Source organism: Wolffia australiana, chromosome 16 (assembly GCF_029677425.1).
Source record: "Wolffia australiana isolate 7733 chromosome 16, ASM2967742v1".
NCBI lineage: Eukaryota > Viridiplantae > Streptophyta > Magnoliopsida > Alismatales > Araceae > Wolffia > Wolffia australiana.
Genome location: NC_135850.1, coordinates 12949197 through 12973344, shown reverse-complemented (window position 1 = coordinate 12973344; position 24148 = coordinate 12949197). Strand labels below are relative to the sequence as shown.

General features: G+C 38.5%; 2 protein-coding genes across 5 annotated transcripts; both read left to right on the top strand.

Annotated features, from left to right (window-relative positions):
• Nucleotides 1-458: 458 nt before the first annotated feature.
• Nucleotides 459-4056, top strand: PYE (basic helix-loop-helix (bHLH) DNA-binding superfamily protein). Of its 4 annotated transcripts, none has more exons than XM_078588679.1 (5): nucleotides 459-1610; nucleotides 1884-1987; nucleotides 2682-2800; nucleotides 3321-3448; nucleotides 3559-4056. In XM_078588679.1, the coding sequence occupies exons 2-5, from the start codon at nucleotides 1920-1922 to the stop codon at nucleotides 3823-3825; spliced, it is 582 nt and encodes a 193-aa protein (XP_078444805.1). In that variant the 5' UTR covers nucleotides 459-1610; nucleotides 1884-1919; the 3' UTR covers nucleotides 3826-4056. The 4 variants fall into 4 exon arrangements, with proteins under 4 accessions (XP_078444805.1, XP_078444802.1, XP_078444803.1 ...); XM_078588676.1 differs by having other exon boundaries at nucleotides 461-1582; XM_078588677.1 differs by having other exon boundaries at nucleotides 1597-1694.
• A 1141-nt stretch (nucleotides 4057-5197) lies between these two features.
• LOC144713683 (Ribosomal protein S4) lies at nucleotides 5198-7133 on the top strand. Its single transcript, XM_078588350.1, has 3 exons — nucleotides 5198-5343; nucleotides 6070-6451; nucleotides 6842-7133. Exons 1-3 carry the CDS (start codon nucleotides 5316-5318, stop codon nucleotides 7020-7022), a joined length of 591 nt encoding a protein of 196 aa, XP_078444476.1. The 5' UTR covers nucleotides 5198-5315; the 3' UTR covers nucleotides 7023-7133.
• The last annotated feature ends 17015 nt before the right edge of the window (nucleotides 7134-24148 follow it).

The window sequence follows — 24148 nt, the reverse complement described above, 5'->3', positions numbered from 1 at the left end:
AACAATCCACGCCTATTATACTTAGAAAAATTAGAAATTGAATATTTTATAAATTATAGTTACATTATTTAGGGCTGTGGAAGATTCCCACGATGGAACGGATGACGGGACGTAAAGAGGGACATCTGTATGCAGACAAAACAAGTGGCTGGATTAAGTCTGAGCTGGAATGGACGACGGTAGATTTCCGCTCGTCATCCGAAAACAGAGCCTGCTCTTAGTGTCAGTAAATTTGGGACGGTTGACGGGAAGGCCGAGAAGCGATTCGTTCGGTTGACACGTGCGTGGCAAATGGTAAGCACGCGCAATATGGCGGCGCCACGCGACTGAGCGTGCCCGAAGACCGTGTTCGCCACAGGCTGGGTCGTGCTCCCCTCTCTCTCTCTCATGAATCTCTCTCTATAACTCTTTCTCTATCTATTTATGTTTCTCTCTCTTGCTCTCTCTATCTATTCATCTCTCTTGCTCTCTCTATCTATTCATCTCTCTTGCTCTCCGTCTCTCTCTATCTTTTCTCTCTCTTGCTATCTCCCTCTCTCTCTCTCACTAGCTCTCTCTCGCTTTTGCTCTCTCTATAGTCTCTCGCTCTTGCTCTCTCTCTCTCTCTCGCTTTCCCCATCTCTCTATAGCCCCCCTCTGTCTTTGTCTCTCTCCCTCTTGCTCTCTATCTCTCACTCTCTTTCTCTCTCTATCTTTTTCGCTTTCTTGCGCTCTTTCTCTCTATCTTTCCCTCTCCCTTGCTCTTTCTCTATCTTTCTCTCTCCCTTGCTCTTCTCTCTAGCTCTCTCTATCTCTCTCCCTCTTGCTCTTCTCTCTAGCTCTCTCTATCTTTCTCTCTCCCTATCTTTCTCGATCCCTTGCTCTTTCTCTCTCTCTAGCCCTCTCTATCTTTCTCTTTGCTGCTTCTCTCTAGCTCTCCCTCTATATTCTCTCTCTCTTCCCCTTTCTCTTTCTCGATTACTCTCTGTATAGCGTTCTCTTTCTCTCTCTTCCTCTTTCTCTGTCTTTCTCGACTGCTCTCTCTATATATTTGTTTCTATTGCTTTATCTCTCTTTCTCTATCTTTCTCTCTCTAGCTCTCCCTCTATATTTCTATCTCTCTTTCTCTCCATCTTTGTTTCTATTGCTTTCTCTCTCTCTCTCTCTCTCTATCTTTCTCTCTCTAGCTCTCCCTCTATATTTCTATCTTTCTCTCTCTCTCTCTCTATATTTGTTTCTATTGCTTTCTCTCTCTTTCTCTATCTTTCTCTCTCTAGCTCTCCCTCTATATTCCTATCTCTCTTTCTCTCCATCTTTGTTTCTATTGCTTTCTCTCATTCTCTATCTTTCTCTCTCTAGCTCTCCCTCTAAATTTCTATCTTTCTCTTTCTCTCTTTCTTTGTTTCTATTGCTTTCTCTCTCTTTCTCTATCTTTCTCTCTCTAGCTCTCCCTCTATATTTGTATCTTTCTCTCTCTAGCTCTCCCTCTATATTTCTATCTTTCTCTCTCTAGCTCTCTATCTCGGCCCTCTCTCTCTAGAGTCTAGACCTGTGATCCTCGTCTTGTCGCGCAACCTGTGGCGGTGTCTGCATCAGTGTAGCTGTAAGATTTTGATTGTGTGATCGGCCACGTAATGATTACGTCTTGATCTGCTCTTTGTAGAACCCTAAGTTTTTGGCTGCCGACGTTGATTTCTTTCCAGCGATTCATACCAGTAATCAAGATGCTTCTGCGAATGAAATTCGAATTTTCGTGATTGTCTCGTGACTGGTTTCTTTTCTCGTTTCGTTTGCCTGATTTCCAGTTCTTCCGAATTTTGTTCTCGTTCATTTTCTACGAAATTTATGTTGTGAGATATGAAATTCGTCTCCAGATTTGTGATTCTCGCTTCGGTTATCCTCAGGGAATAAGCTCTCTTAACGTAATTTTGGGGAAGACTATGATCAACGATTATCGCTCTACAGTCGGTGACGGAGGAGCGATCCTATCCGAAAGGCGCATTGAAAGGTCAGTCGGCTATGAATTGATCTTTGTAATTCTCAATTTCATTATTTCTTGCAGAATTGCACAACCACGTGCAAATTTTAAAGAGGTCCGTCTCCTGATCATCTCAGGATATGTATGCGGGCTGTTCATCCTTTCGTTTTTCATAGTCGATTGAAACGTTAATGGAACAATTTTTTGGTGTTATAAAAGTTCCCGCCCTAAAAATTTCTCGATGATCCTCATAAATCTGAATTTTCTAACAAAGAGACTGAGGGAAACTATGTTTCTCTGTTCTATTTTATTATTAAAGGAACTTCCATTCAATGAACTTCCATATTCTCAAACTAACTATGGTGATAAAGTTTCTTCAGATTTTAATCATTATGATGATGATTGATGATGATCACACTGAATGATTGTTATGCAGTGTTCGATTTTTATCATCATAGGAACTTTCATTAAATTGATTCCATCTCACTATAGTTATCGTGATGGTGCATCTTGAGATCTTGTCGATGACGATGACACTGAATGTTTTTCCTGTTTTGAAATGTTTTTATCATGCGAGGAACTTCCATTAAATAAATTCCATCTTTTGTCTATTTCACTATGGTTATGACAAGAAAGTATCTTGAGATCTTGCTAATTTTGATCATTTTTGTTTTAAGAAATTGATAATGATGATGATGATGTTGTAATTGTCATCTTGCTGCAGTCATGGAACTTGTGAGAGCAGACAACGCAGACCCCCCAAGAAGATCCAAAAATCAGAAAGAGAGAAGCAAAAACGAGAACATCTGAACGACTTGTTCCTCGAGCTGGGTCACACTCTGGGTAATTAAGCTCTCCCGAATTAATCCTAAATTGTATGCATAACCGATAAAAATGATTCACTTAATTCGATCTCATTATTTGTATCCGTTAAAATATTATGCAAATTACTTTTTTAGTGTCTGCACCAAGAAGAATTAAGACGGAGTTTTAAAGGCTCTCATACACAATTTATGTGAACAAACTAAGTCTTTAAATTGTGTATTGCAATGCATATTGGCTAAAAGTTAACAACATTAGGCCAGGACAATGCTTGGACAAGCAAGATTATAATCGCGAGTTTGATAAGTCATTTGGTTGAATTTCAGGACTTATTCTTGCCGTCATGCGACCAAATCAAGTTTTTTCAATTTAAGTAATTCAAAAAATGATTTAACTTTGGATTTGCTATTTTTTCATAATATTTTCCAACAACCAATAGTCGTTAAATCAATTTAAGAAATTCAAAAAAGGAATTTAGCGCAACTAAGTGGAAGTTGTGAGTTCAATTTAAGGAATTGACAATCCAATTCCTGTGGCGCAGATCCAAGTAGATCAAGCCACGGAAAGGCATCTATTCTCTTCGACGTCACCCGGCTGCTTCGAGAAATGCTCACCCAAGTGGAATCTCTCCGCCAAGAGAATGCCGCCCTCGTCTCCGAATCCCAGTTTGTGGGTCCCACCAACTTGTTTATACGCGTAGATCTTGATGAAAGTCAACGTTACGCATCCCTTTGATTTTTAAATTTTTTATGAATTTTCAAAATTCTGCTGATTTTCAGGTAGCTATCGAGAAGAAGGAGATCAAGGAGGAGAACCTTGTGCTGAAGCAGGAAATTTGGAGGCTGCAAGACGAGCTGAGAGGTGGCGGTGAAAAGGCCGTGACGATACCGGTGGAGGCCCCGATCCAGCCCGTCTTCATCCGGCCCTGCAACGACGACACCGTCGCTCAGCAGACCCCAGTGGTGACCAGACCGCTCCCGAGATACCCCTCCGCTGCCGATCACTGGCCAGCGCAGATCCTCAATGGCGGGGATCAGGCGGCTTAAACTGCATACTAACTACACTCCCATAGGTGCACATACAAGTAATCAAAATCATTAAGGTTTTGAGTTTTCGTCCCTTGGCCAAATCAAACCCATAAGGGTGCAAATGTTTGAGAATCACTGGGCTGAGGCCGGTGGATGGAGAATGGGATTTGATTGTAAAATTAATTGAAATAATCGATTTGTATTTATCAGATTAATTGATTGCATTGGTGAAAACTTTGAAATTTTGTACATTTATCTGCTGTTTACAATGAAGTAATAAACTTAAGATGGACACCAAAGTGTTGTGAAACATACTATCCAAATGAAGCCCAGAGGGCATGAGAAATCATCCAATTGAACAAATGAAAGAATTTAACTCGTAAATATATTATCGTATCTAAAGGTTCATAAAAGCAAACATAGAAGTTCATTCTGAAATGAATTGCACATGTAACGAAAATGAATTTCAGAAATAGAAGATAATTCCAGATGTAGATGATAAAACAGCTGAATTTTAGTTTGACAATTATGATGAAATTTAAATATATTGTTAATCCTTCAATAATGGTTCGCCAAATTTTACTGAACTTTGGTAAAATCGGACCAAACCAACACCATTGGTTCTGAATTAATGGATGTGCCCAACGTTTAGTGCCAATTTTGGTACGGAGAGCTAACCAATATCGAAAAGGGGGTTGAAAAAATAACTACACTTTCACAACTGAGTATTTTAAAAAAAAACCAAGATTGCAAACCTGGGAAGCTCGCGAGGAAAATTTAACCCTTTTGCTAACTAAACCACATCAAATTACAAGAGTAATGTGCAAATATAACTCTAGATATATAAATACAATTACAATTTTAAGTTCAAATATTAGTTTAAGTCCACATACAAATATGCCTTACTATAATCACAAATATAATTCAAATACAACTAAAAATATAAATATTAAAAAAGCTAAAAAAAACCTCAATTTTGCCGTTGACTCTGTATTGGACACATGGCAAAGCGAATCCATGACATATTTAACAATCAAAAGTGATTTTCAAATCTTTTAACTCAATCATTTGACCTCAATTTGGACTATGAAGTTTAAATTTCAAATTTAATTTTGTCAGATACTTCTGATAGAACTTGTAGGTTTTACCTAACCCAAACAGGTCTTTGACCAAGCCGAAGCTATACCAATGTTTAGGTATAGGTTTAGATTTTTGCCAAAAACCGATTATAACAATTTTAAGTAAAGAAAATACAAGTGTTTCGAGTAATTAATGCAAGGATTTACACGGATGATACACGTCGGATCTCACTAATGGGCCGGCCAAAGGCCCATCAATGCATCTTTAATAGGCCCATTAACAAAGCCAAGATGGACGGTCAGGATGCGAGATCTCAGGGCCGTTGTCCAAGATACCAAAACTAGGGTTTTAAGAACTCAAATCAAATCTAAGGCGGCGGAAGGCGTCGCCGTAAGCAAGAGGAGAAGCGGAGAAGCGAGGCGGCCGCCATGGTGAACGTATCTTTCTACCGAAACTGTAAGATTTATCTCTCTTGTTTCATCTCTCCATGTCCTACTCCTTCCTGATCGAGCTTTCTATTTGTTCTGATGATATGTCTTTACTGATGATGCTTAATGTCTTGCGATTCGTTCGTATGCTGCAAAGTTCAAATCATTCTGAGGATCTGGCGGTTCTTTTAAAGATCATTTTTTCTTGGGATTACATTGAAATCGATAAACTATTTTTTATGGGCATTGCGTGTTTTGACGAAGAATCGACTCTTTTCCAGGTGGGAAACATTCACGGAATAGTTATAGTGTTCGAATCATTTTCTGCTTAGATATGTACGTTTTTTCCTAGGACATCGGGCATCGTTCGACGAAATTTCTAATGGGCATTGCATGTTTTGACGAAAAATCGATTGAGGAGGAGCAATCTATGAAAAACTACTGAAGTCGAGTCATTTTCAATCTCGATAGGCATATTTTTTTATACGCAAGTGTTAATTCGGGGATAAATGAAATTTCTTTGAACCAAACTTAGATCAAAGGGCAAATATTTAATGCCATAATACATTTCGAAGAGAATAGATTCTTCTTCAGATGAGAAACGTTCTCTACATGCTTGTAAGATCTCAACCATTATTTTAGTTTTAAGGGCATTGTCTAAAAGATCAATCTATATTTCTTGGGGCCACAGTGAGATCGGAGCTAAGTTTTATCCTCATCATTTCGTCTGACGAAAAATCAAATCTTTTTCCAGATGGGAAAACATTTAAGAAGCCACGCCGTCCGTACGAGAAGGAAAGATTAGATCAAGAACTGAAGCTCGTCGGCGAATATGGCCTGCGATGCAAAAGAGAGCTGTGGAGGGTGCAATACGCATTGAGCCGAATTAGAAATGCGGCTAAGGAGTTGTTAAAGCTTGATGAGAAGGATGAGAAGAGAATATTTGAAGGAGAAGCCCTTCTTCGCAGGATGAACAGGTACGGTCTGTTGGATGAGAGCCAGAACAAGCTCGACTATGTCCTTGCTTTGACTCCAGAGCACTTCCTCGAGCGCCGTCTTCAAACTCTCGTCTTCAAGTCTGGCATGGCCAAGTCCATCCACCATGCCCGTGTCCTCATCAGGCAGCGTCACATCAGGTTAAAATACTTTCATTTGGTCGATGATTCTATTTTTTAATCGTTTCCAATCCTTATTCATGTCTTTTTTGTTCGACCCTGTGACTATCAATTAAAGTACAATCCTGTCGCAAACACTCTTCTCCAATATCAATTTAAAACTCTGTTAAAATCTTGGGTTCATGAATTTTGGATTTGCCATTACTGGGAAGAAGGCGATAATGACCTGTCAGTTGTAATTAGTGGAGTCATAATCGATGTTCCATACTCCCTGGATTAAGGATGATAGCGAGTTGTTAATAACCTTTTGATCTCGTAAGGATGAATTGATTCATAGACGACAAAATTGCCATTGTTTGTAAACTCTGTCAAGGTTTCAGGATTTATCTTCAAAGACATGTTGTTTTGCAGGGTTGGGAGGCAGGTGGTGAACATTCCTTCATTCATGGTGCGTGTTGATTCGCAAAAGCACATTGATTTCTCTCTAACAAGCCCATTCGGCGGTGGACGCCCGGGTCGTGTGAAGCGAAAGAACGCCAAGGCTGCTGCCAAGAAGGCTGCTGGAGGTGACGACGAGGAAGACGAGGAGTGAGAACTTATTTCTATTTTTGTTTTATCTTCTTGAACTCTCTGTTTTAAAATATTTGTGTGAGTTGCTTTTACCAGACCCTTGATAGTTAAATAACTCTATTTTTGTCCTCAAGTAACCTATAATATGGACAGACTACTATTTAATACTTCCAGAGGTGTCTTCAGAATTCTTCTGAGTTGGTTTGAAAAGAATTTTCAGTGTTCTTACTTGTTGGATCCTTGAGGGAACTTGAATTACAGATTTTCAGAATTCTTGTTTGAAATTCTAGTTTTGAATTACCTATATTCTTTGGATTTTTTAGAGTTGCTCCGCTGGATCCTAGAGGTTTGTGTAATCTTTGTCCTTAATTCCCCATAGGAACTGGGAATCTAAGAGCACCAAATTTGATGAGTTATTAAGAGAAAGACTAAGAGTATGCTGTAGAAGACTTTACGACATATTTAGTGTTGGTCTCCGTTGATTCTGAGTGAACAAAATAATGGAGGAATTGCTTAAAGTTATTTGAGGAATTGACTCGTCTAGAAACAAGGCATAAGACATGTTGAACCTTTTAATGACTCATAAATATCCGATTGGAACAGATTCTAACCTCATAGAATAGTTTCTGTTGTGAGATTACATTTTATGAGTAATTAAAAGGTTATCAGAGAAATGGGTTTGGGAATGTGGAATCAGTCGGAGGTTGCGATGTTATTCCTGTAGGAGAGCAAAAATGTTATTCGCCTACACTTGCAAGTTTCATGTCAACATATAAATAGTATTGAACTCAGCTTCATTGAGACCAAAGAGAAGTAATGGCTAAAGTTTGTGCCATTAGGAGAGATGAAGATGAAGAATTATCAACAATGAATCAATGTTCTATAAGCTGCGACTTTAGATGCAAAAGGGGCGAATAAAGAACAATGGATCAATTTACAGTATGTGAATGAAGAGCAATACCAAATATTCCGCTTATAAAAGAATGGCAAGGCGGGGACTGAATGAAATAGGGCTCCTAACAAACTGAATAGCTCACCCTTCAACTGAGCAGCACAAGTCTACTGATTAGTGGATCTTATAGGCATGGCAGAGAGTCCATTAGTGGATCTTAAATTATAGTTATGAGCGTAAAGAGCATGCCACCTTTGATTTTAGCTGTGTTGTTGTTGGGTCCTCAAAGCTCCTTCCACAAAACAATCTAACAATGTCAGATTTATAAGCTCAATTTCAGAATACATCAGAGTTGCTTTAATCAGATTATACCTGTTTATGTTTTGCTGGGTCCTTCATTTGTTTAAAATAGTCTGACTATTTTTATATAGTCTGATGCGTTTCAAATTTTCTTCTACTTTTGAATTTTTCTATTTTTTATTGGCATATCAACATCGTTTATTCTGGCTGAGGCGTTCAGTTGAGTTAAATGATTATTTTTTAACTCTCTTATGAGAAAACATGGTTCATCTCTTTCAGTCTCTCTCAGAATACTTAATAATTTGTTTTAAGAACCTTTGAGGGAGGCTGTGACCAGATCCTCAATGTCTACTCTAGTTGTGTTCTGGAGGCACCGTAAACCTTGTGTTAATCGATATTTAGAGTCAAAATGAAGTATTTAAATCGCATCTTATGGTATTCTTAATCACTAACATTTTGGTTTTATATGGTTTGTGCTGTTGAAGGTATACTATGATTCATATCTTCATAGTCAGTATCTATTTATTGCACATATTTAAAGCAGTAGAACTGCACATTGAATTTCTATAAAAAATTATCTCCTCACAGACTTTTTTCTTGCACTAATACATTCCCCTCTTGAATGGATAAATAAAACTTAGAAGAATATTTGGCCAGGATGGCATTTTCTTGATTGATGTTAAAAAGTAACAAATAAGGAGCACACAAGCACCTCACGTTTCATTCACATAAAAAACAAGTACCACCTAAAAAACAGTTTATATATATATATATATATATATATATATATATATATATATATATATATATATATATATATTCGGTGGAGAATATAATTGAGGACAGGCCCACAGAATTGGCTAAGCACCATAAGTAATCCTTATACTAAGATTAACAATTTATTGGGAAATGAAAAAAATGACATGATTTTTAAGAGTTACCTGTCTACTGAAAACAAAAGGAACAGACAAAATGAAATGTGTAATTATGATACTGAGATTATCCTAATTTCCTGGGAAATGAAAAATTAAATGAGTTTTTAGAGTAGCATGCAAACTAGCAACAAATATTACAAGCTAAATGGCGTATTTAGGAAAGAAAAGACATTAGTTGACATGGGATATATAGAAGAATTTATTATGGAATCATGCTGTTCATTGATTGTGTTCTTACCATGAATACCAAGTAGGGTGCTAAAGTGTAGATATCAAATCAGAAACATGATACTGGATGTTGATATTGATAAGGGTTTGATTGAAACTTCATTCGGTATCTAGGAATTTGTTATCCATATCCCATGGATACTTTTTTTATTATTGTTTGTATTGTTCATGTTGTGGATTGTGCATTATCATTCTCTCTATATGTTGGAAATTATATTGACTATGCCAAATATTAGCAACACTTTTAATTTTATTCATTTGGAAATTGGAATGATAATTTGTATTTGGATGACATTAGCTTAATTTGTATTTCCTATGGTTCTACATTCATCCTCTAAATTATGTTAGTTGTCATTATTTACATCCATTTTGTAGATTAGCGAGGGAGATGTTGATACATATGCATACATTTTATTCTTCAATTTACCTGCTGTCATGTTGATGGTGAGAGCACTTACCATGAATAGTGGGGGAATCGTAAATTGAGGGTGCTGTTGATGTAATATTGTTGCCTAGATGAGCCAAATGGCCCTAATACTAAATTACTGTATGATTTTTGGGATTTTATATAGGAATATGAATTTTTTTATGCCAAGAAACTGGGTCGTCCAAGTGAAGAATATGCCAAGAAAATAGTACATGTGTACTCTGGTCCCACTTTGGCATGTGTCTTTGATCCAATGAGAACATTGAATGGTCGAACACCAGAGGAGACATAATACCTTACTAGTCAACTTATTTTCTGCACTAACTCTCTGTGGCATTGGGTGGATAGTGGTGCATGGACGGAAACTTGGCAACATGGCACACAAACTGAGAGGGATACTCATAGTACACGGTCATTGAGCTGTAGGTGATAAAATTGTTTGCTATGATGAAGGTGGATATCAAATAGATCTTAAATGATGTTGAAGGGGTATCGGTCAATAGAGAATGGTCGTGGCCTATTGGGCTTAATTGTGTGCAGGATCAATGCTCGGCAGAAGTGTTGTGAGCTTATATTTGCCATTAACAAGCTCAATGGGAAGCAAGAGGGAAGTCAACGGCTGAGATACTCATTGATGTGATGGATGATTTTTTTCTGAAGTCGAAGTTCAATATTGTGCTTCTATATAATGCACTGGTTACATAGAGGAAACATTATTTAGCACAAATCTAAAGTGTAGGTTCGAATAATGACCATAAAAAATACATCAGGCAATAAAAAGATGCTGGTCATTGTTGGAAGAAAATTATGCGACAAAAATGTGGGATTCAGCATCAGGCAAAACATTTTGTGCATAAGTAGACTGAAAATTTTATTTAGGAGGAAGTGAAGAGTTTTTTTCATCCCTCTTGTAGTGCCCATGGTGGATGAAGAGAGAGATTTCATAAGAACTCTCAACATTTATGATAGTGACTCTACTGTCAATGATCATAAGAGAATGACTCAGCACCGTGATCCATTTATTATTTGGGTGAGGCATGACAGTAGTTAAAATTATTTTCTGGACAAATTTTCATTCTAAAAGTGAATATTATACCAGTATATCTATGTAGGACACAGTTGAAGTTGACACAATGGAGTAGCACCCATGAGATGGTAGAGAAAGCTATTGCAAAGCAAGATGTGATCGACGTAGGGCTTCCCTTCTTAACATCCAGAGGAAAGTGGATGAAGATATCTTGTAAACAAAGGGGGTGCTACTCAAGGAGTTTGCCTTCCTCTTGGGTTTGTTTGTAGATAACAAATCACATGAGGTGGTTGATGGTGTTACTTGTTTGAGACGTCCTCCTTGTGGGGGCACTAACGCAAAAACATCAAAAACTTCATGACACTATTCAATAAATGCAATTTTTTTACATAGAGGACTCTACCACAGAAGTTAGCCTCTTTGGTGCATATATGCATTCCATGTAGTTAAAACTTGGTGACTATGAGAAGCTGCTTTAGAAGAGTGATGTTCTCCTAACTGCCGCTATACTTTATGCAATTTTTGTCGGATCTATGTTTGATGCGGCATCCTGCTCCAAAAATCATGTGACATCAACTATGCCCCTTTCCGTCAAGGGTGTAGGCCAATCAAGCTCTTAACACCGCGAACCACTACTAGAATGGCATGATCAGTCTCATTGGAGGAATTTGATGCCTTCCTATATTCTGCACACTTAGGGGTGAAGCTGTAACAAGTGCTCTGTTATATTTATTTCAATTAATCAATAAACTTATAGTCCTTTACTAATAAAATAACTTGACTGTTAGTGATGAGCAAGGTTGTCTCCATAGGGAACGAATATTAGAGATTTAATCTCTTTTCCTATGGTTATTAGGGGATGAGAAAATATATTTTATTAATTAAGAATACTGTGAGATGAGAAGGATGATAATTAATTATATATATATGGAATAATTATATATGGATATCAATGAATGGAATAAGTAGGTGCGCTGAATGATAATGACATATAAATTATATATGGATGGGTGATGTGCTAAGATGTCATGGATGGGTATGTATCGATGTAATTAATACATGTTGATGTATTTGGATGATATTGAGAAGAAGACAACGAAGTAAGCACAAGAAGATTCACTGTATATCCTTATAGACCTCCAGGATCAAGGCAATTTACGACAGAGAGGCACTTCCTCCCCTTCTCTTTCACTTTCTAAATTCAATATACATGGAACACCAAAACAACTTGATGAATCCTGAACTCACTTTATTTCACTTGTCCTAGTATAAAAGAGCTATTTCAAGATGAATTTTACTTGAATAAGAAGGTAATTTATACATCTATATGTATGGATAGAAAGAGGAGGAGAAGACAGCTAAGCTCAAATTTTCAGCCCAAAAAGTCTTCTTGATTCTTAGATGTAGTGATCTAAAGTTGAATCAGTCTGAGTCTTGCAATTGTCTCTCTTCTTGATCCATGTGGCAGATTGAATGTGGCACAAAAATTTCAGAAATAAAAAATTATAAACTGTATTAAATAATCCCAGAATCTATATTTCAATTCATAAAAATATTAGAAATAATTAATTTTGATTTCATAATTAATCTATTTGAACAAAATATCACGAATCAAAATTAATTTCTTCAAAAATCAATGACATAAATTATACACATATATTCCAACTTAAAAATTATTTTCTCAATGAAGATGGCATTACAAATACCTAAAAATATGGAAAATAAAATATAATTGATATGATTAAGCTTGATAACATGCACATACAGTCATTTTAATCAATGTAAATATAAAAAATAATGAATTTAATGTGTTAGTAGACTTCCAACTAGAACAATATGGTATTATTTTCCTCTTATTATCATTGTTTTGACCGTACAGATAGTGTGATATTTTCCATAATAACATTATTTTTCATTTCACCCTAATTTGAGATCTCGGAGTGGCTTAGAGTGCTATTGGCATCCAGGAGAGGAGGATATATCCTGATCAACACGAGAAGAATGAAGTTGAGGATTGACCATCATTCACATTTTCTATTTGTTTATCAGTTCCATTATCACTTATAATATTATCTCAAAATTATTGAATTATTTAATAGCTTTGTTATGCTTTGAAATTGAGATGTTTGATTTTTTACGTACAACACAATTTTATGTTACAGAGTTTGAGATTCTATACAACTCTTACTATTCTAAACACCAAATGTGAAATCTTACATGTACCATGGAGTATGTTGTAACAAGTCTTGATGCCCACCCCACGAGTTGATACCGTCATGCATCCACCTAAGGGGAAGCCCAACCTTGATGCATAACGCAATGGAGTGTATGTGTCCTTTGCCATCCCCTGTCAAAGAAACCCCAAGAATCTATTGTTTTTTTCATCATTTCAGATTTTGAATTTGTATATGACAACGATTGCATACACAAGCAACGTGTGATACTGGAAAAAACCCTACGCTGAAGATATATACCATCATGGGCAAAGTACTTCCATTCTCATTGGAGAAAATAGCATTGAGTTGGGCAATTAAAAAGTGAATAATTTAAAACATTCACATTTCTTTAATCGTTCCCATGATTGAGGCCCACTTTTTTGTTAATTGTGATATGAACTCTGATAGATAGATTGATCACATCTATTGGCTGATGGGGACCATCTAACACCGAAGCCTAGTCTCAGCTAGCTCGAGGAGCATGAGCTGAAGGAGAGACCCTGCCTTCAAGTATTCAGCGTAGTCAAGGGGCTCCAGCAGGTTGACATTATCATGATTTGTATTTTATGGCTTCTTTTAGTTTTCAAGGCCATGTATGTGGGCCTACATGTTTGTATGTTTGGGCCTTGTGTCTGGCCCATGTGATTGTGTGTGTGGGGGGGCCTATGTGGGACTATGTGTGGGCCTCGCCTTTCTAGAGAGGTCCCATAGTAACCAAGATGTGGGCCTTTCTCCTTTATTTCTAAGGGGGGATGCCCATATTCACAGCTATGTAAGGGGGGTGCTCTTCATTGAGTAAGAGAGAATAAAAGGGAAAAAATATTGTTTTCTTTTATTTTTACTATCATTTTCATTTTTGGACTGATTTACCATATTGCCACTATGAATTTGGGCATCCCCTGAAAAACCCTAACCCAGCTCCATCTCCGCCATAGACACTACTCGCTGCATGTCAGTGTGCTGCCGCAGCCATTGCTGCTGCTGTACTGCACGCCTTCATGCCCCTGTTGTTGTCACTGCAGCTGCCATTGTAGCTGCCTACGCCCTGCCACACCCTCCTTGTCAATGAGTGCAACCATCCGCGCATTCGCACACTGCCCGTGTACCCAAGCGCCTTCCGCAGACCCACGTGTCACCCTCAAGCAGCATGCACTGTACCATATCAACCATGCTCTATAGCTGCTGTACTGCACGTTACCTTTGCGATGTACCATATCAACCATGCTTTGTGCCCCACCAACACCGTCACCCACATCCCCACTAACACCGCTCGTGCCTCCGTCTGTACCACTGCCCGTGCGCAGCCCTTGGCACTATCAAAACCCGTTAACACTAAAACTCGCTCGTCGCTCGTGTCAGCTGTTGGGTTCTGTGCCTTAGTTCAACCATGGGAAACATGATTCCATGATGCATAAGTGTGTTAATTGATTCTTAATCGATCTATAAAATAATACATCAAATGTACCTTTTGGGGAACTTGTTCTACCCTAGACATGCTCTCGTTGAGATTCTTCTGAAGCTGTTCACATGCCTCGCCTCTAGAAGTATCTTCACGATCACTTGGTGCTTGGATCTCCACCTCTTCTTCTTCTTCAACTCTCCTTGAAAATCTTAAGATATTCTCACCATGAAGATACTATCTTGGTTGAGTGGAGAAGAGAGTAGAGTGGAAAAAGGGGGGCTCTCAAATCTAGTTGGCCTGGGTGCTTGAAATGTGTGCCTCTTCCCTCTTTATATTTAACTTAAGTTTTTTTCTCAAAAACCCATAAATAAAAAATATTCACCAATGCATTGATCTTATGTGTGTGACCCTCTAGGCCCATGTATCATTCTAGTTAATAACTTTAGTGGCCCAATAATAATTATTTACCAACTTTATTAATTAACTATATCAGCATATATATTAATTTTCTAATGATTGATTTAACCCAATTGATATGTTAGGTTTCCAGCAGGGGGGGGGGGAGGAGAAGGGGAGGCCAAGCTACACTTCGTGCTCTATAAGATACCAAGTAGTGTTTGAACTTTCCCATGGAACCTTTACCCCCATCATTTACCATACATGTATAGTCCTTCATCCACACGAGACGCTCAAACGGCTCGTAAAATCTTCACAACCCTGATTGATTGTTAAACCTTAAACTGTCATTTGATTAGTATTTATGCATAACGGGGATCATTTGAGAACTCCTCCAAAATCTTGATAACCCTGGCCAGGAATTTTTTGCATCATCTTCCTTCAGTCAATCTCCTCTTATAACAAGAACGGATGATCCCGTCTTGACCACTCAATCATCTTCGTGAGCTTCATACTACATTCGCGCTATGACTTGTTTGAATCTCATGATTAGAGGCTGGTAAGTTGTAGGGAAAATGTAGTCATCCATTTGCAAGATGTACTTGGTGTCTCAAGTCAATGGATCACTGATAACGTGCTGTCATGATATGCATTAGTACCATTTATAACCAATATTAACTCATTATTTATACAAAGTTAATGCATGTTATCTGATAATTTTAACATTTTTTCATTCATTCCATTTCATCACCTATTTGCATATTTTATTGAATTTATCATTACTATGATGCGATTTATAGGTTGGACCTTTCTCAAGGTCAAACCTTTGTGCGAATTAATCATTCTCTTTGGAGTTTTATGATTGCATGAAACAGGTTAAGAAATTTCATGGCTCTTCACCTTTGCATGCTGAGCATGGTTTTTCATGACCAGCATGCAAAGTTTGGCACTGAATATGAATCTGTGAATTTCGTACATTTGAAATGCAAGATGAATGAGTTTGAAGCATCACAACGATAGAAAAATTGGGTGAAGATTTCACTCAATTTAGATGGCCAACAGAGGGATATGCCTAGGCAAATTATTTCAATTCAAGGTAAGCTTTAATATCCTTGAGTAATTTTATGCCAATGTGGGTGCGTCTTCCGTGCCGGCTTGGTTCATTTTACAGGTCATACAGCTTCGCTTAAGATGGCGCCACGTGAGGAAAGCCACTCCGGGTGTCCTCGGAAGAGCGGCATGTTCCGGCCCGGCCAATGTCGCACACTCATCCTTGGACAGATCTGCACGCTCGATCGCGGCCTGACCGCGCGCTTGGTCCCCGCCTAAGCTGCGCGATCAACCCCGACTAGAGCCCGGGGGGTAGAGCCGGCGGAGGATGAGGAAGCGGCTGCGGCAATTGAGGCAGCAGTAGCAGCGCCTGAGGTAGCAGTGACAGTTGAGGAGGTTGTGTCAACTACGGTGACAATGAAGGCAATGGCAACATCCCAGCGGAAGTGGTGACCGCCTCTTGGCGACGGGGATGGCCCGATGGTGGCGGGGACTGCCCGACAGTGGCGAGACAGTCCGAGAGCAGCGACGACGATCCGATGGGGGCTGCGATGGCTCCTCCTCCTTCTCCTTCTCTCTCTTCCTCTCCTAAACCTAATTTTTCTCTCTCCTCACTTTCTTTCTCTTCATTTTTCCCCTTTTTATGTGGGTGTGACATGGCCTAATCGGGGCTTATCGCCCCCACTTAAGGGCAATCAGATGGCTAGGAGTGGCCGCAATCACCCTGAACAAGGGCCAAGCAGAACACACGAAGGGCTCTCTTTCCTTTTGAAAAAAAAACCCAAGTTCCAGAAGTTTTGGGGGCACGAGATTGGAGAGGAAGGAGATCCCGATGATTTTAGGTGGCACTGATAGTGAGATCCACTACCGGAGTGCCACGAGCAAGCATTGACGGTGAGATCCACCATCGAAGAACAAAGTGGGCGTACCAGCTGCCACGTGTTCGACTAAATGCTTGTGCTTGAATCGAGGACTCGCCGTGAGGACAAACTCAATCTGACGCGCTCATATTGACCAAATCATGCATTCAAGGTTAGTCCAATGTATTTCATTGAAATCATTGCTTATCTAGGTTTGATTATAGTTTTGATTTTGAATTTTAGTTTAAAAAGAACAAAAACTCTTCAATTTCTTATTCTGACTTCCTACATTCGGGATTTCTCATCCAATATGGAGCCAATTCTGATAATTTTGGATCCGTTGGATAGATACCACAACTCTTTTTCTGTTTTTGACATTTATTTGCCATTATTCTCTAAAACATTTGTTCAATTCTCTGAATTTTTCATTGGTACGTGCGGAGTTTATCTGAGAACACCAATTTCTCTGTGGATTCGACCAGAACTCATCACCATATTGTGTTTTATTCATTAATTTAATCGAGTCATGTTTTGCTTTCTTTGACACAAATTTGTGTTTAACGACACGCAAATTTTAGTCTTGTCAATCACTGAGATGAATCAACCTAATTGACATTTAGGTATAATACCAATGAGGGATTTGTACAGATCAACTCAGTGAATTCTTTCTCCAAAGAGTGCCAATTATTTGTCCTTAGTGTTGCCACACTAATAGCCACATGATCAGCTATATTTATCAAATAAGTAGGATTAGTTAGTGCTATTCTATGCAGATTATTCGATGTCCATCTGGACTATCTAGCGAATATGAATATTTAGATTACATGTTTAAAGACTAATGATCACGGTATTATGATCTCATCATAATTCACTATGTTCTTGCACATATTCATGGACATGATTGTAAACATCATGCTGGAATACTAATGAACTAAAATTTTATTCAGTGAACTTAAATAAAATATGATGGCTTGACGGTGACATAATGACCATCAGGGAGACTAAGAGAGAGATAGATACATAGAGAGAGAGAAGGAGACTACAAGAGAGAGAGAAGGGGACCGTGAGAGAGAATTTAAAATATTAAAATTAAACATGTAAAATTTGTAATTTTTGATATGCCCCTTGTGGTTGGAATGTTGCCTAATGGCAGGAGTATGGGATGAGGGGTCTAGTGATGTGTGATGAAAACATGATGGAGTTTTTTAAAATACCAAGGACACGTGAGGTGATGAGCTCAACATCACATCCTCTGATGGGGCGCATACATACGACACTGACGAATCGTCAGCGGAGCCATCGCCGATGTCATCGCCATCACCAGCATCGCCATCGGTCCGAGTCCAGCCCGACCGAGATGCCAAAGCATCCGTGAAGATGCCCGGGTTTAAGTACCCCAGGTAAAGCGCGTGTTCGCATCTTTCGTTATCTGTTTTCCGTTGTTTTATTCTCAGTTTTGTGTTTGACACGACAAGTACCCCTACTCATCGTGACATGTCCGTATCATTTTAATTTTGTATCGTTTTCTTTCTCTTTCTTAGTTTCTTAATTATGTTGTAAAATGGGGGTCCTTATTGGGCCCCTTGTTGGACCCTTTGTAAGGGGCCCATCATGGCCCTATATAAGGCCAAGATGGCCCCACGTTATTTTTTTTCAGATTTGGAATTTTGTGTTGCAGTTATCCCACGACCAGGTCTCATCTTGAGAGGAGAAGAAGAAGAAGAATAGGAAGGAGGAGGAGGAGGTACAAGAGAGGAGGAGATCAAGGAAGAATGAGAGGAAATCAAATGGGAGATGAGGTAAATCTGGGCGAGGGGAGCCTCTATAAGGAGTTGGAGGAGAACGACCCCGTCCCACGAAATCGTCTCCTTGATCAACGCCTGACGACGTCCACCTGTTCTCCACACTTGACCTACGGCCTAGGACTGACAACGGGGTCAGCGGCAGAATGACGGAAAGGAACAAAGGACCCCTCAGAGGTTGTGTTGTCGTCCGAGCGGGCGATCCTCTCTGACCGTCTGAATCGGCCTCACCGGTTCCACGACAATTTGTGGTGTCCTAGTACCTAGACGAAGTACCTCGCCTGATAAGGTCAGTGCGCCGGATATTTCGACCACCTTATTGAGGACGACCGAGAGAGCACGAGATTCCTCTCCAAAGCCGTCGTAGGCAACGTCTGAGTGTCGGCCTTCGCTGGGCATCTGACCCGATTTCATTGGGTCTGTGGCTTCCCCCTTGCATCTGGGCAATCCCGCTTCATCGATCGGTTCACCACGATAAGGAATCTCGGACCCCTCCCCTTGAGGGTGAACACGACTAGCCCCCCCACAGAAGTTTTACTCTTCTTTGTGGACGGTTTGGCAGTTCGCGGCAGGCTGTTCTGATCTCATTCTCGTGGATGAACGGGGAAGTATTCCTTGGCCTGTTTGATCTCTCCACCGTTCCCTTGGTGGATGAACGAGGCTGATACGTTGGGTCGATCTGGTCATTTGTCCAAGCAAACACGACTGATCCTTCCCCCCGGGAGTTGACTGTTACGTGGTCGGTTGAGATTACCCCTGGGGATTTTTCTTCACCGACATTGTGGACGCGCACCTGAGGAAAGTATCGCTTCTCTTCTGCACGAACGACAAGAACATGTGATGTTGTGAGGATCATGACATTTCTTTACCTCCGCTCTTCTCTCTGTCGCTCTTGCGCTACATTGCCAGACGAGCTCCCAACCCTCTCTGGCACATCTCCACTGCATCTACCTGCATCGCTCTGTGCACCGACAACGACGTACGAATGCCGCTAACGACGAGACGAGCTGCCGATCCTCTCTGGCTCATCTCCACCGCATCTACCTGCATCGCTCTGTGCACTGACAATGACGTCGACGACGAACGCCGCTACCGACGAGGTACGCCGTTCCCCTTGCTCGTCCGTTACATTACTTTCTTCAGTATATTTTTGACTGCTCTCCACCTCGCTTGGGCTAGATAAGGCGAGAGAAAGTTATCGAGAGAACTACGTGTTGAGTGTCTTCAAAGGTACGGGTCGAGCCTGCCTGTTACGTGCGAGCCCCTACGAACTTGTTCCGTTCGGTGCCATGGTTGCCTTCGTTGTTCCGACGAGGGTCAGAAGGTCACCGTCATCATCATCGGCCATCCGCTCCGGAACTCGGAACTCGGTGAAGCCCCACTCGTCGGTTCTGCACGTACACTCTACCTACGGCATTCGCATCACGTAGTTACATTCACTTAGCCATTATATCCGTCGGACGACGCCATCAACGACGTCCAACATCATCCTCGTCCCTCACTTCCTGTCATGCCTGAGCCATCCAATCAAGGATGTGACATTCCCTAATGTTGTGTGAGTGCACTTGCCATAAAGAGAACATGTTGTGACCAATCACATGTACATCGCAAATAAAATTCAGAAAAAGAATTTGTATTATATAAATGAACTCATATCTCATTTACAAATGCTCATCACAAACAAATCAAGTTTTAGGACTACTCATAATGACATCAAAATTCAATTATGAGGTTATTATATATTTTTCCGTTAATATTATCATAACTAGTGTTCAATCAGGTTGATTCATCTCAGATGCGTGTAAGTGTTTGCGAGACCTTAGACATCTATGACTTCTTGTCTATGGATGGATGCGTATTATGACTTTCTTGTCACAATACCATAAAACATTCATAATTTGGAAATTTTAACATGTCAAACAAGATTATTAAGAGTTTTAAATGAAATGCCTTCCTTCATAAGCTAGGGAAGATGTTGCTATGAAGTCCTTCTCCAATATAAAAATATATTAAAAATGAGACTCTCCATGATTTATAAATGCGTGATTGATTGGGATAATGAATCATCATTTGATAATTGATCATTTCCTCTGTCATTTTAGGAGCATCAGATAGATGCGGTATTTTTTATACATGGTCATTAATGATGAATTGATTCCTTAAACTCATTTTACTTTTAGGAAATATTGGCACCTCAAAGGTTGATCACTTTCTATTGATTTGATCAACTTGGGATTATTTAGAGGGGCGCCTCCTAGCCTATCACAAACATGGGTTGGTGCAAATGCCTAATTGGATACCTGGTGGCAGAAAAAATAATGTCCTATAAATATGCTCTGGTTCGAAGTATATTCATAATCTAAGGAAGAATAAAATGATTGGTCAACCTTCAACGTTGGAGTCATTTCATTGATATAAATTCAAGATAGAAATAAAGAAAAAATAAAGGAAAATATTAATTTTCATATAAAAAGAAATGCCTATGTTTGAAGGTAGGGTATATAGTAGAAGGAATATAGTAGTACAAACATGGTATAGAGTACAAGGTGGGCAAAGTTCAGTCTGGTCCTTGGAATAAAATTTTCTTAATTTTTTATCTTTAGTCCCTTGATAATAGAGTAGTGTAAATAAAATTTGAGTCGGAGAAAAATTTAGAGATACATTAATAAGAGCCAAAAGATAGTTTATAAGGATGTAATGACTTTATAATGAGCTCACTTCTCAGTAGAAAGTATCCCAATCATTTAATCACACTCATATGGAACTTGATAAATACTATTGAATGTGATTTTATTTATCTGTGCATTTATCTTATAACAACTATATTCAAATCACCAAGGCACCAAAGCAGAATAATGATCCTAGTGTATATATTTGTTTAATCAATGGATTCTAGACATGAATTACATACTTATATGGAATTTCATGATATTTAGCAAAGATGATTTTATATTATATGAACTTAGATGCTTTGGTTTCCCAAGTATCATGTATTGCAGAAATTCAGCATGAAATTTTCATAGGGATCAAACACAAGATGATTGAAAAATGACAACAAATAATTATCACATTTTCTTTTTTAGTGGATTGGTTATTTCAAAGTATCCTTAGTCAAACAATTACAAACTAGCTTATACCGAAGTAATCAATTAATTCTAGCAAATATAACCGCAATAATTACCAAAGTCAATATAGTTGACTCAATATCGGAAGACATATGCATATATAATTTATTATGCTTAGAGTAGTGCCACACATAACATGTTCAACAGTATCACCATGAAAAATAATATAAAAGGTAGACCTGGAACTAATTCTAAAATTATACTATTCAATTATATTACCATCCTTTACTCTTCAATTATATTACTAATTCTAAAAGAGAGCTAGTTTTTTTATTCCCCTAAAGGATGGAACACAAAGAATTAAATATCCCAACATGCCATTAGAAAATAACAATATAAAATAATGATAATGTTTTATTTAATTAAAAATTTTCCACCCAATGGGAATTTTAAAAAATTGAATTTATGATTATAGAATGACATTAAGTGCAATGTACATAGGGATATTTTTATGGCATCCAAAGAGTATTTGTGTGTGACCTCAATGCCTATGTATCAGCCTAGTTAATGACTCAAATGGAACAATAACATTTATTACCTTTCAAAATAATTTTCTATATGAATTTATAGGTTAAGTAATCACTAATCAATTTAATGCAATCGATAGGTTGCCTTTATAGACCATAGGGTATCAAGCTACACCTTATGTTCGAGAAAATAAAAAGGAGTGTACTAACTCACTCATGGAACCTTTCCTCATTGGTCCCCGTGAACATATAGTCCCTCATGCACGTGATATCCCTAGGATGAATTAGGGTATCGTTGGTCACCATGAACGTATAGTCCCTCATCCACTTGATATTCCTAGGATGACTTGGGGTATAATTAACTGTGAATCCCAAATCGGTCATCACAGTTAGTGTTGATGCATTGAGAAAGAATTAGAGAACTCTTCTCTGATATGCCACATTCTCGGCTAAGGACTTCATTGCATCATCTTTCTTGAGTTATCTATTCTTATATTGAGGGAAAATGATACCTTCTTGACCACTCAATCATCTATGTGAATTTATTCAAAGAAGAACCGTCCATTCATAAGATATCTTTGGTGTCTAAAGTCGAAGGACCTCTTACACATTCAAGCTTTCAAAAAAATTAATTCTGTAAACCTTTTACACTAAAGAGCATCATTATTTCTACTTAGTGTATCTACACTAATGGATACATGATCAACCATACTCATTATATAAGTGACATTAGATCGGATAATTCTACCCATTTAAATATGAATATTTATATACACATGCCTAAGGACCTGTGATCCCCACTTTTCCCCACTTATCTGTTGACCTTCTCCAAGCACTCAAGACACCAAGACACTTTTGATGGACCATCAAAACTTTACTTGCTCCCAATCTGCCACTCTAGGAGGAAGTGATCTTACAAATAATTTTTACAAAGATTGGAAAGTTTATTTATAAGCCCAACTATATGTACGGATAGATGATCTAAAGACAACGCTACCCTTAAATTTTTGGCTCAATCTATGTTCTGGATCGATTTAAGATTGATATGTTTTTCTCCTCGTTGTTGTCTCTGATTCTAGGGTTTTTGAGTTTAAATGCTAGAAGTTAATACAATCATTGGCCCATATCCATCCTCATTATTCTCAATTATGGCTACCATAATGCCCCCTGTTGCATGTTGTAAAGACTGAAAGGTAAGTTGTAACGATATATTTATAATAATACTTCTAAATAAGAAGAGGACATGTGTTGTGGCGGTGTGTCAGCTTGTGCCACGCCACCAGTACGCCTCCATAAAAGTGAATAATCGTGAGACACGCGCACCATGTGTACACGTGGCACCTTGTGTCTGACAACTAGTGGGTCACACCACAATATTGGACTCGTCAAAGAAAGACAAATATAGTATTTTAGGCTTTCAAGCCTCGGACTCCATGTCACCTTATTGCATAAAAAGTGCTTATATTTTCCTTAGGCCACATCAACACTGCAAACACAAATTGAGAAAGAGATTCTGTCAGTAATAAATGCCATTGTGGTATTTCTAATTGTGATAACACAATGATTTTTTCAATGATTAGCTGACACCAATCATTAACGATGTTTAATGATTGGATGTCCCAATCATTAGCCATAATCGCTAGTTGGTTGTCGTTCAATGAATCGAACAGCAACATGTGGCATCACCGAGATAAAAACCTGAAAAATATGTTAAAATTTATATGAAATTAAATATAACTTAAAAAATGTTGATTTCGACTTAGAAAATCATAGCTTTATGAATATAACGTCAAATAATTCAGGAAACTCATATTGTTATTCAAAAAATTATTTTCTTTCAGCCTTTATTGTCAGAAAAATGCCCAAAAAAACTTTAAAAGTCAAAAAATTCAAACATCATTATAAACATGGATTTAATCATTTTAGGTTTGATAATATGGATCTATAACCAGATTAATGCAAATAAATGTGCACATATCATCAAATTAACATCTTAATACTGTTCGTTATCACCTTACATT

Coding starts and splice junctions, on each gene's coding strand:
- PYE (XM_078588679.1), top strand. CDS start 1,920: ATGATCAACGATTATCGCTCTACAGTCGGTGACGGAGGAGCGATCCTA. Junction 1,988..2,681: donor TCCGAAAGGCGCATTGAAAG/GTCAGTCGGCTA, acceptor ATCTTGCTGCAG/TCATGGAACTTGTGAGAGCA. Junction 3,449..3,558: donor TCGTCTCCGAATCCCAGTTT/GTGGGTCCCACC, acceptor GCTGATTTTCAG/GTAGCTATCGAGAAGAAGGA.
- LOC144713683 (XM_078588350.1), top strand. CDS start 5,316: ATGGTGAACGTATCTTTCTACCGAAACT. Junction 5,344..6,069: donor CGTATCTTTCTACCGAAACT/GTAAGATTTATC, acceptor ATCTTTTTCCAG/ATGGGAAAACATTTAAGAAG. Junction 6,452..6,841: donor ATCAGGCAGCGTCACATCAG/GTTAAAATACTT, acceptor GTTGTTTTGCAG/GGTTGGGAGGCAGGTGGTGA.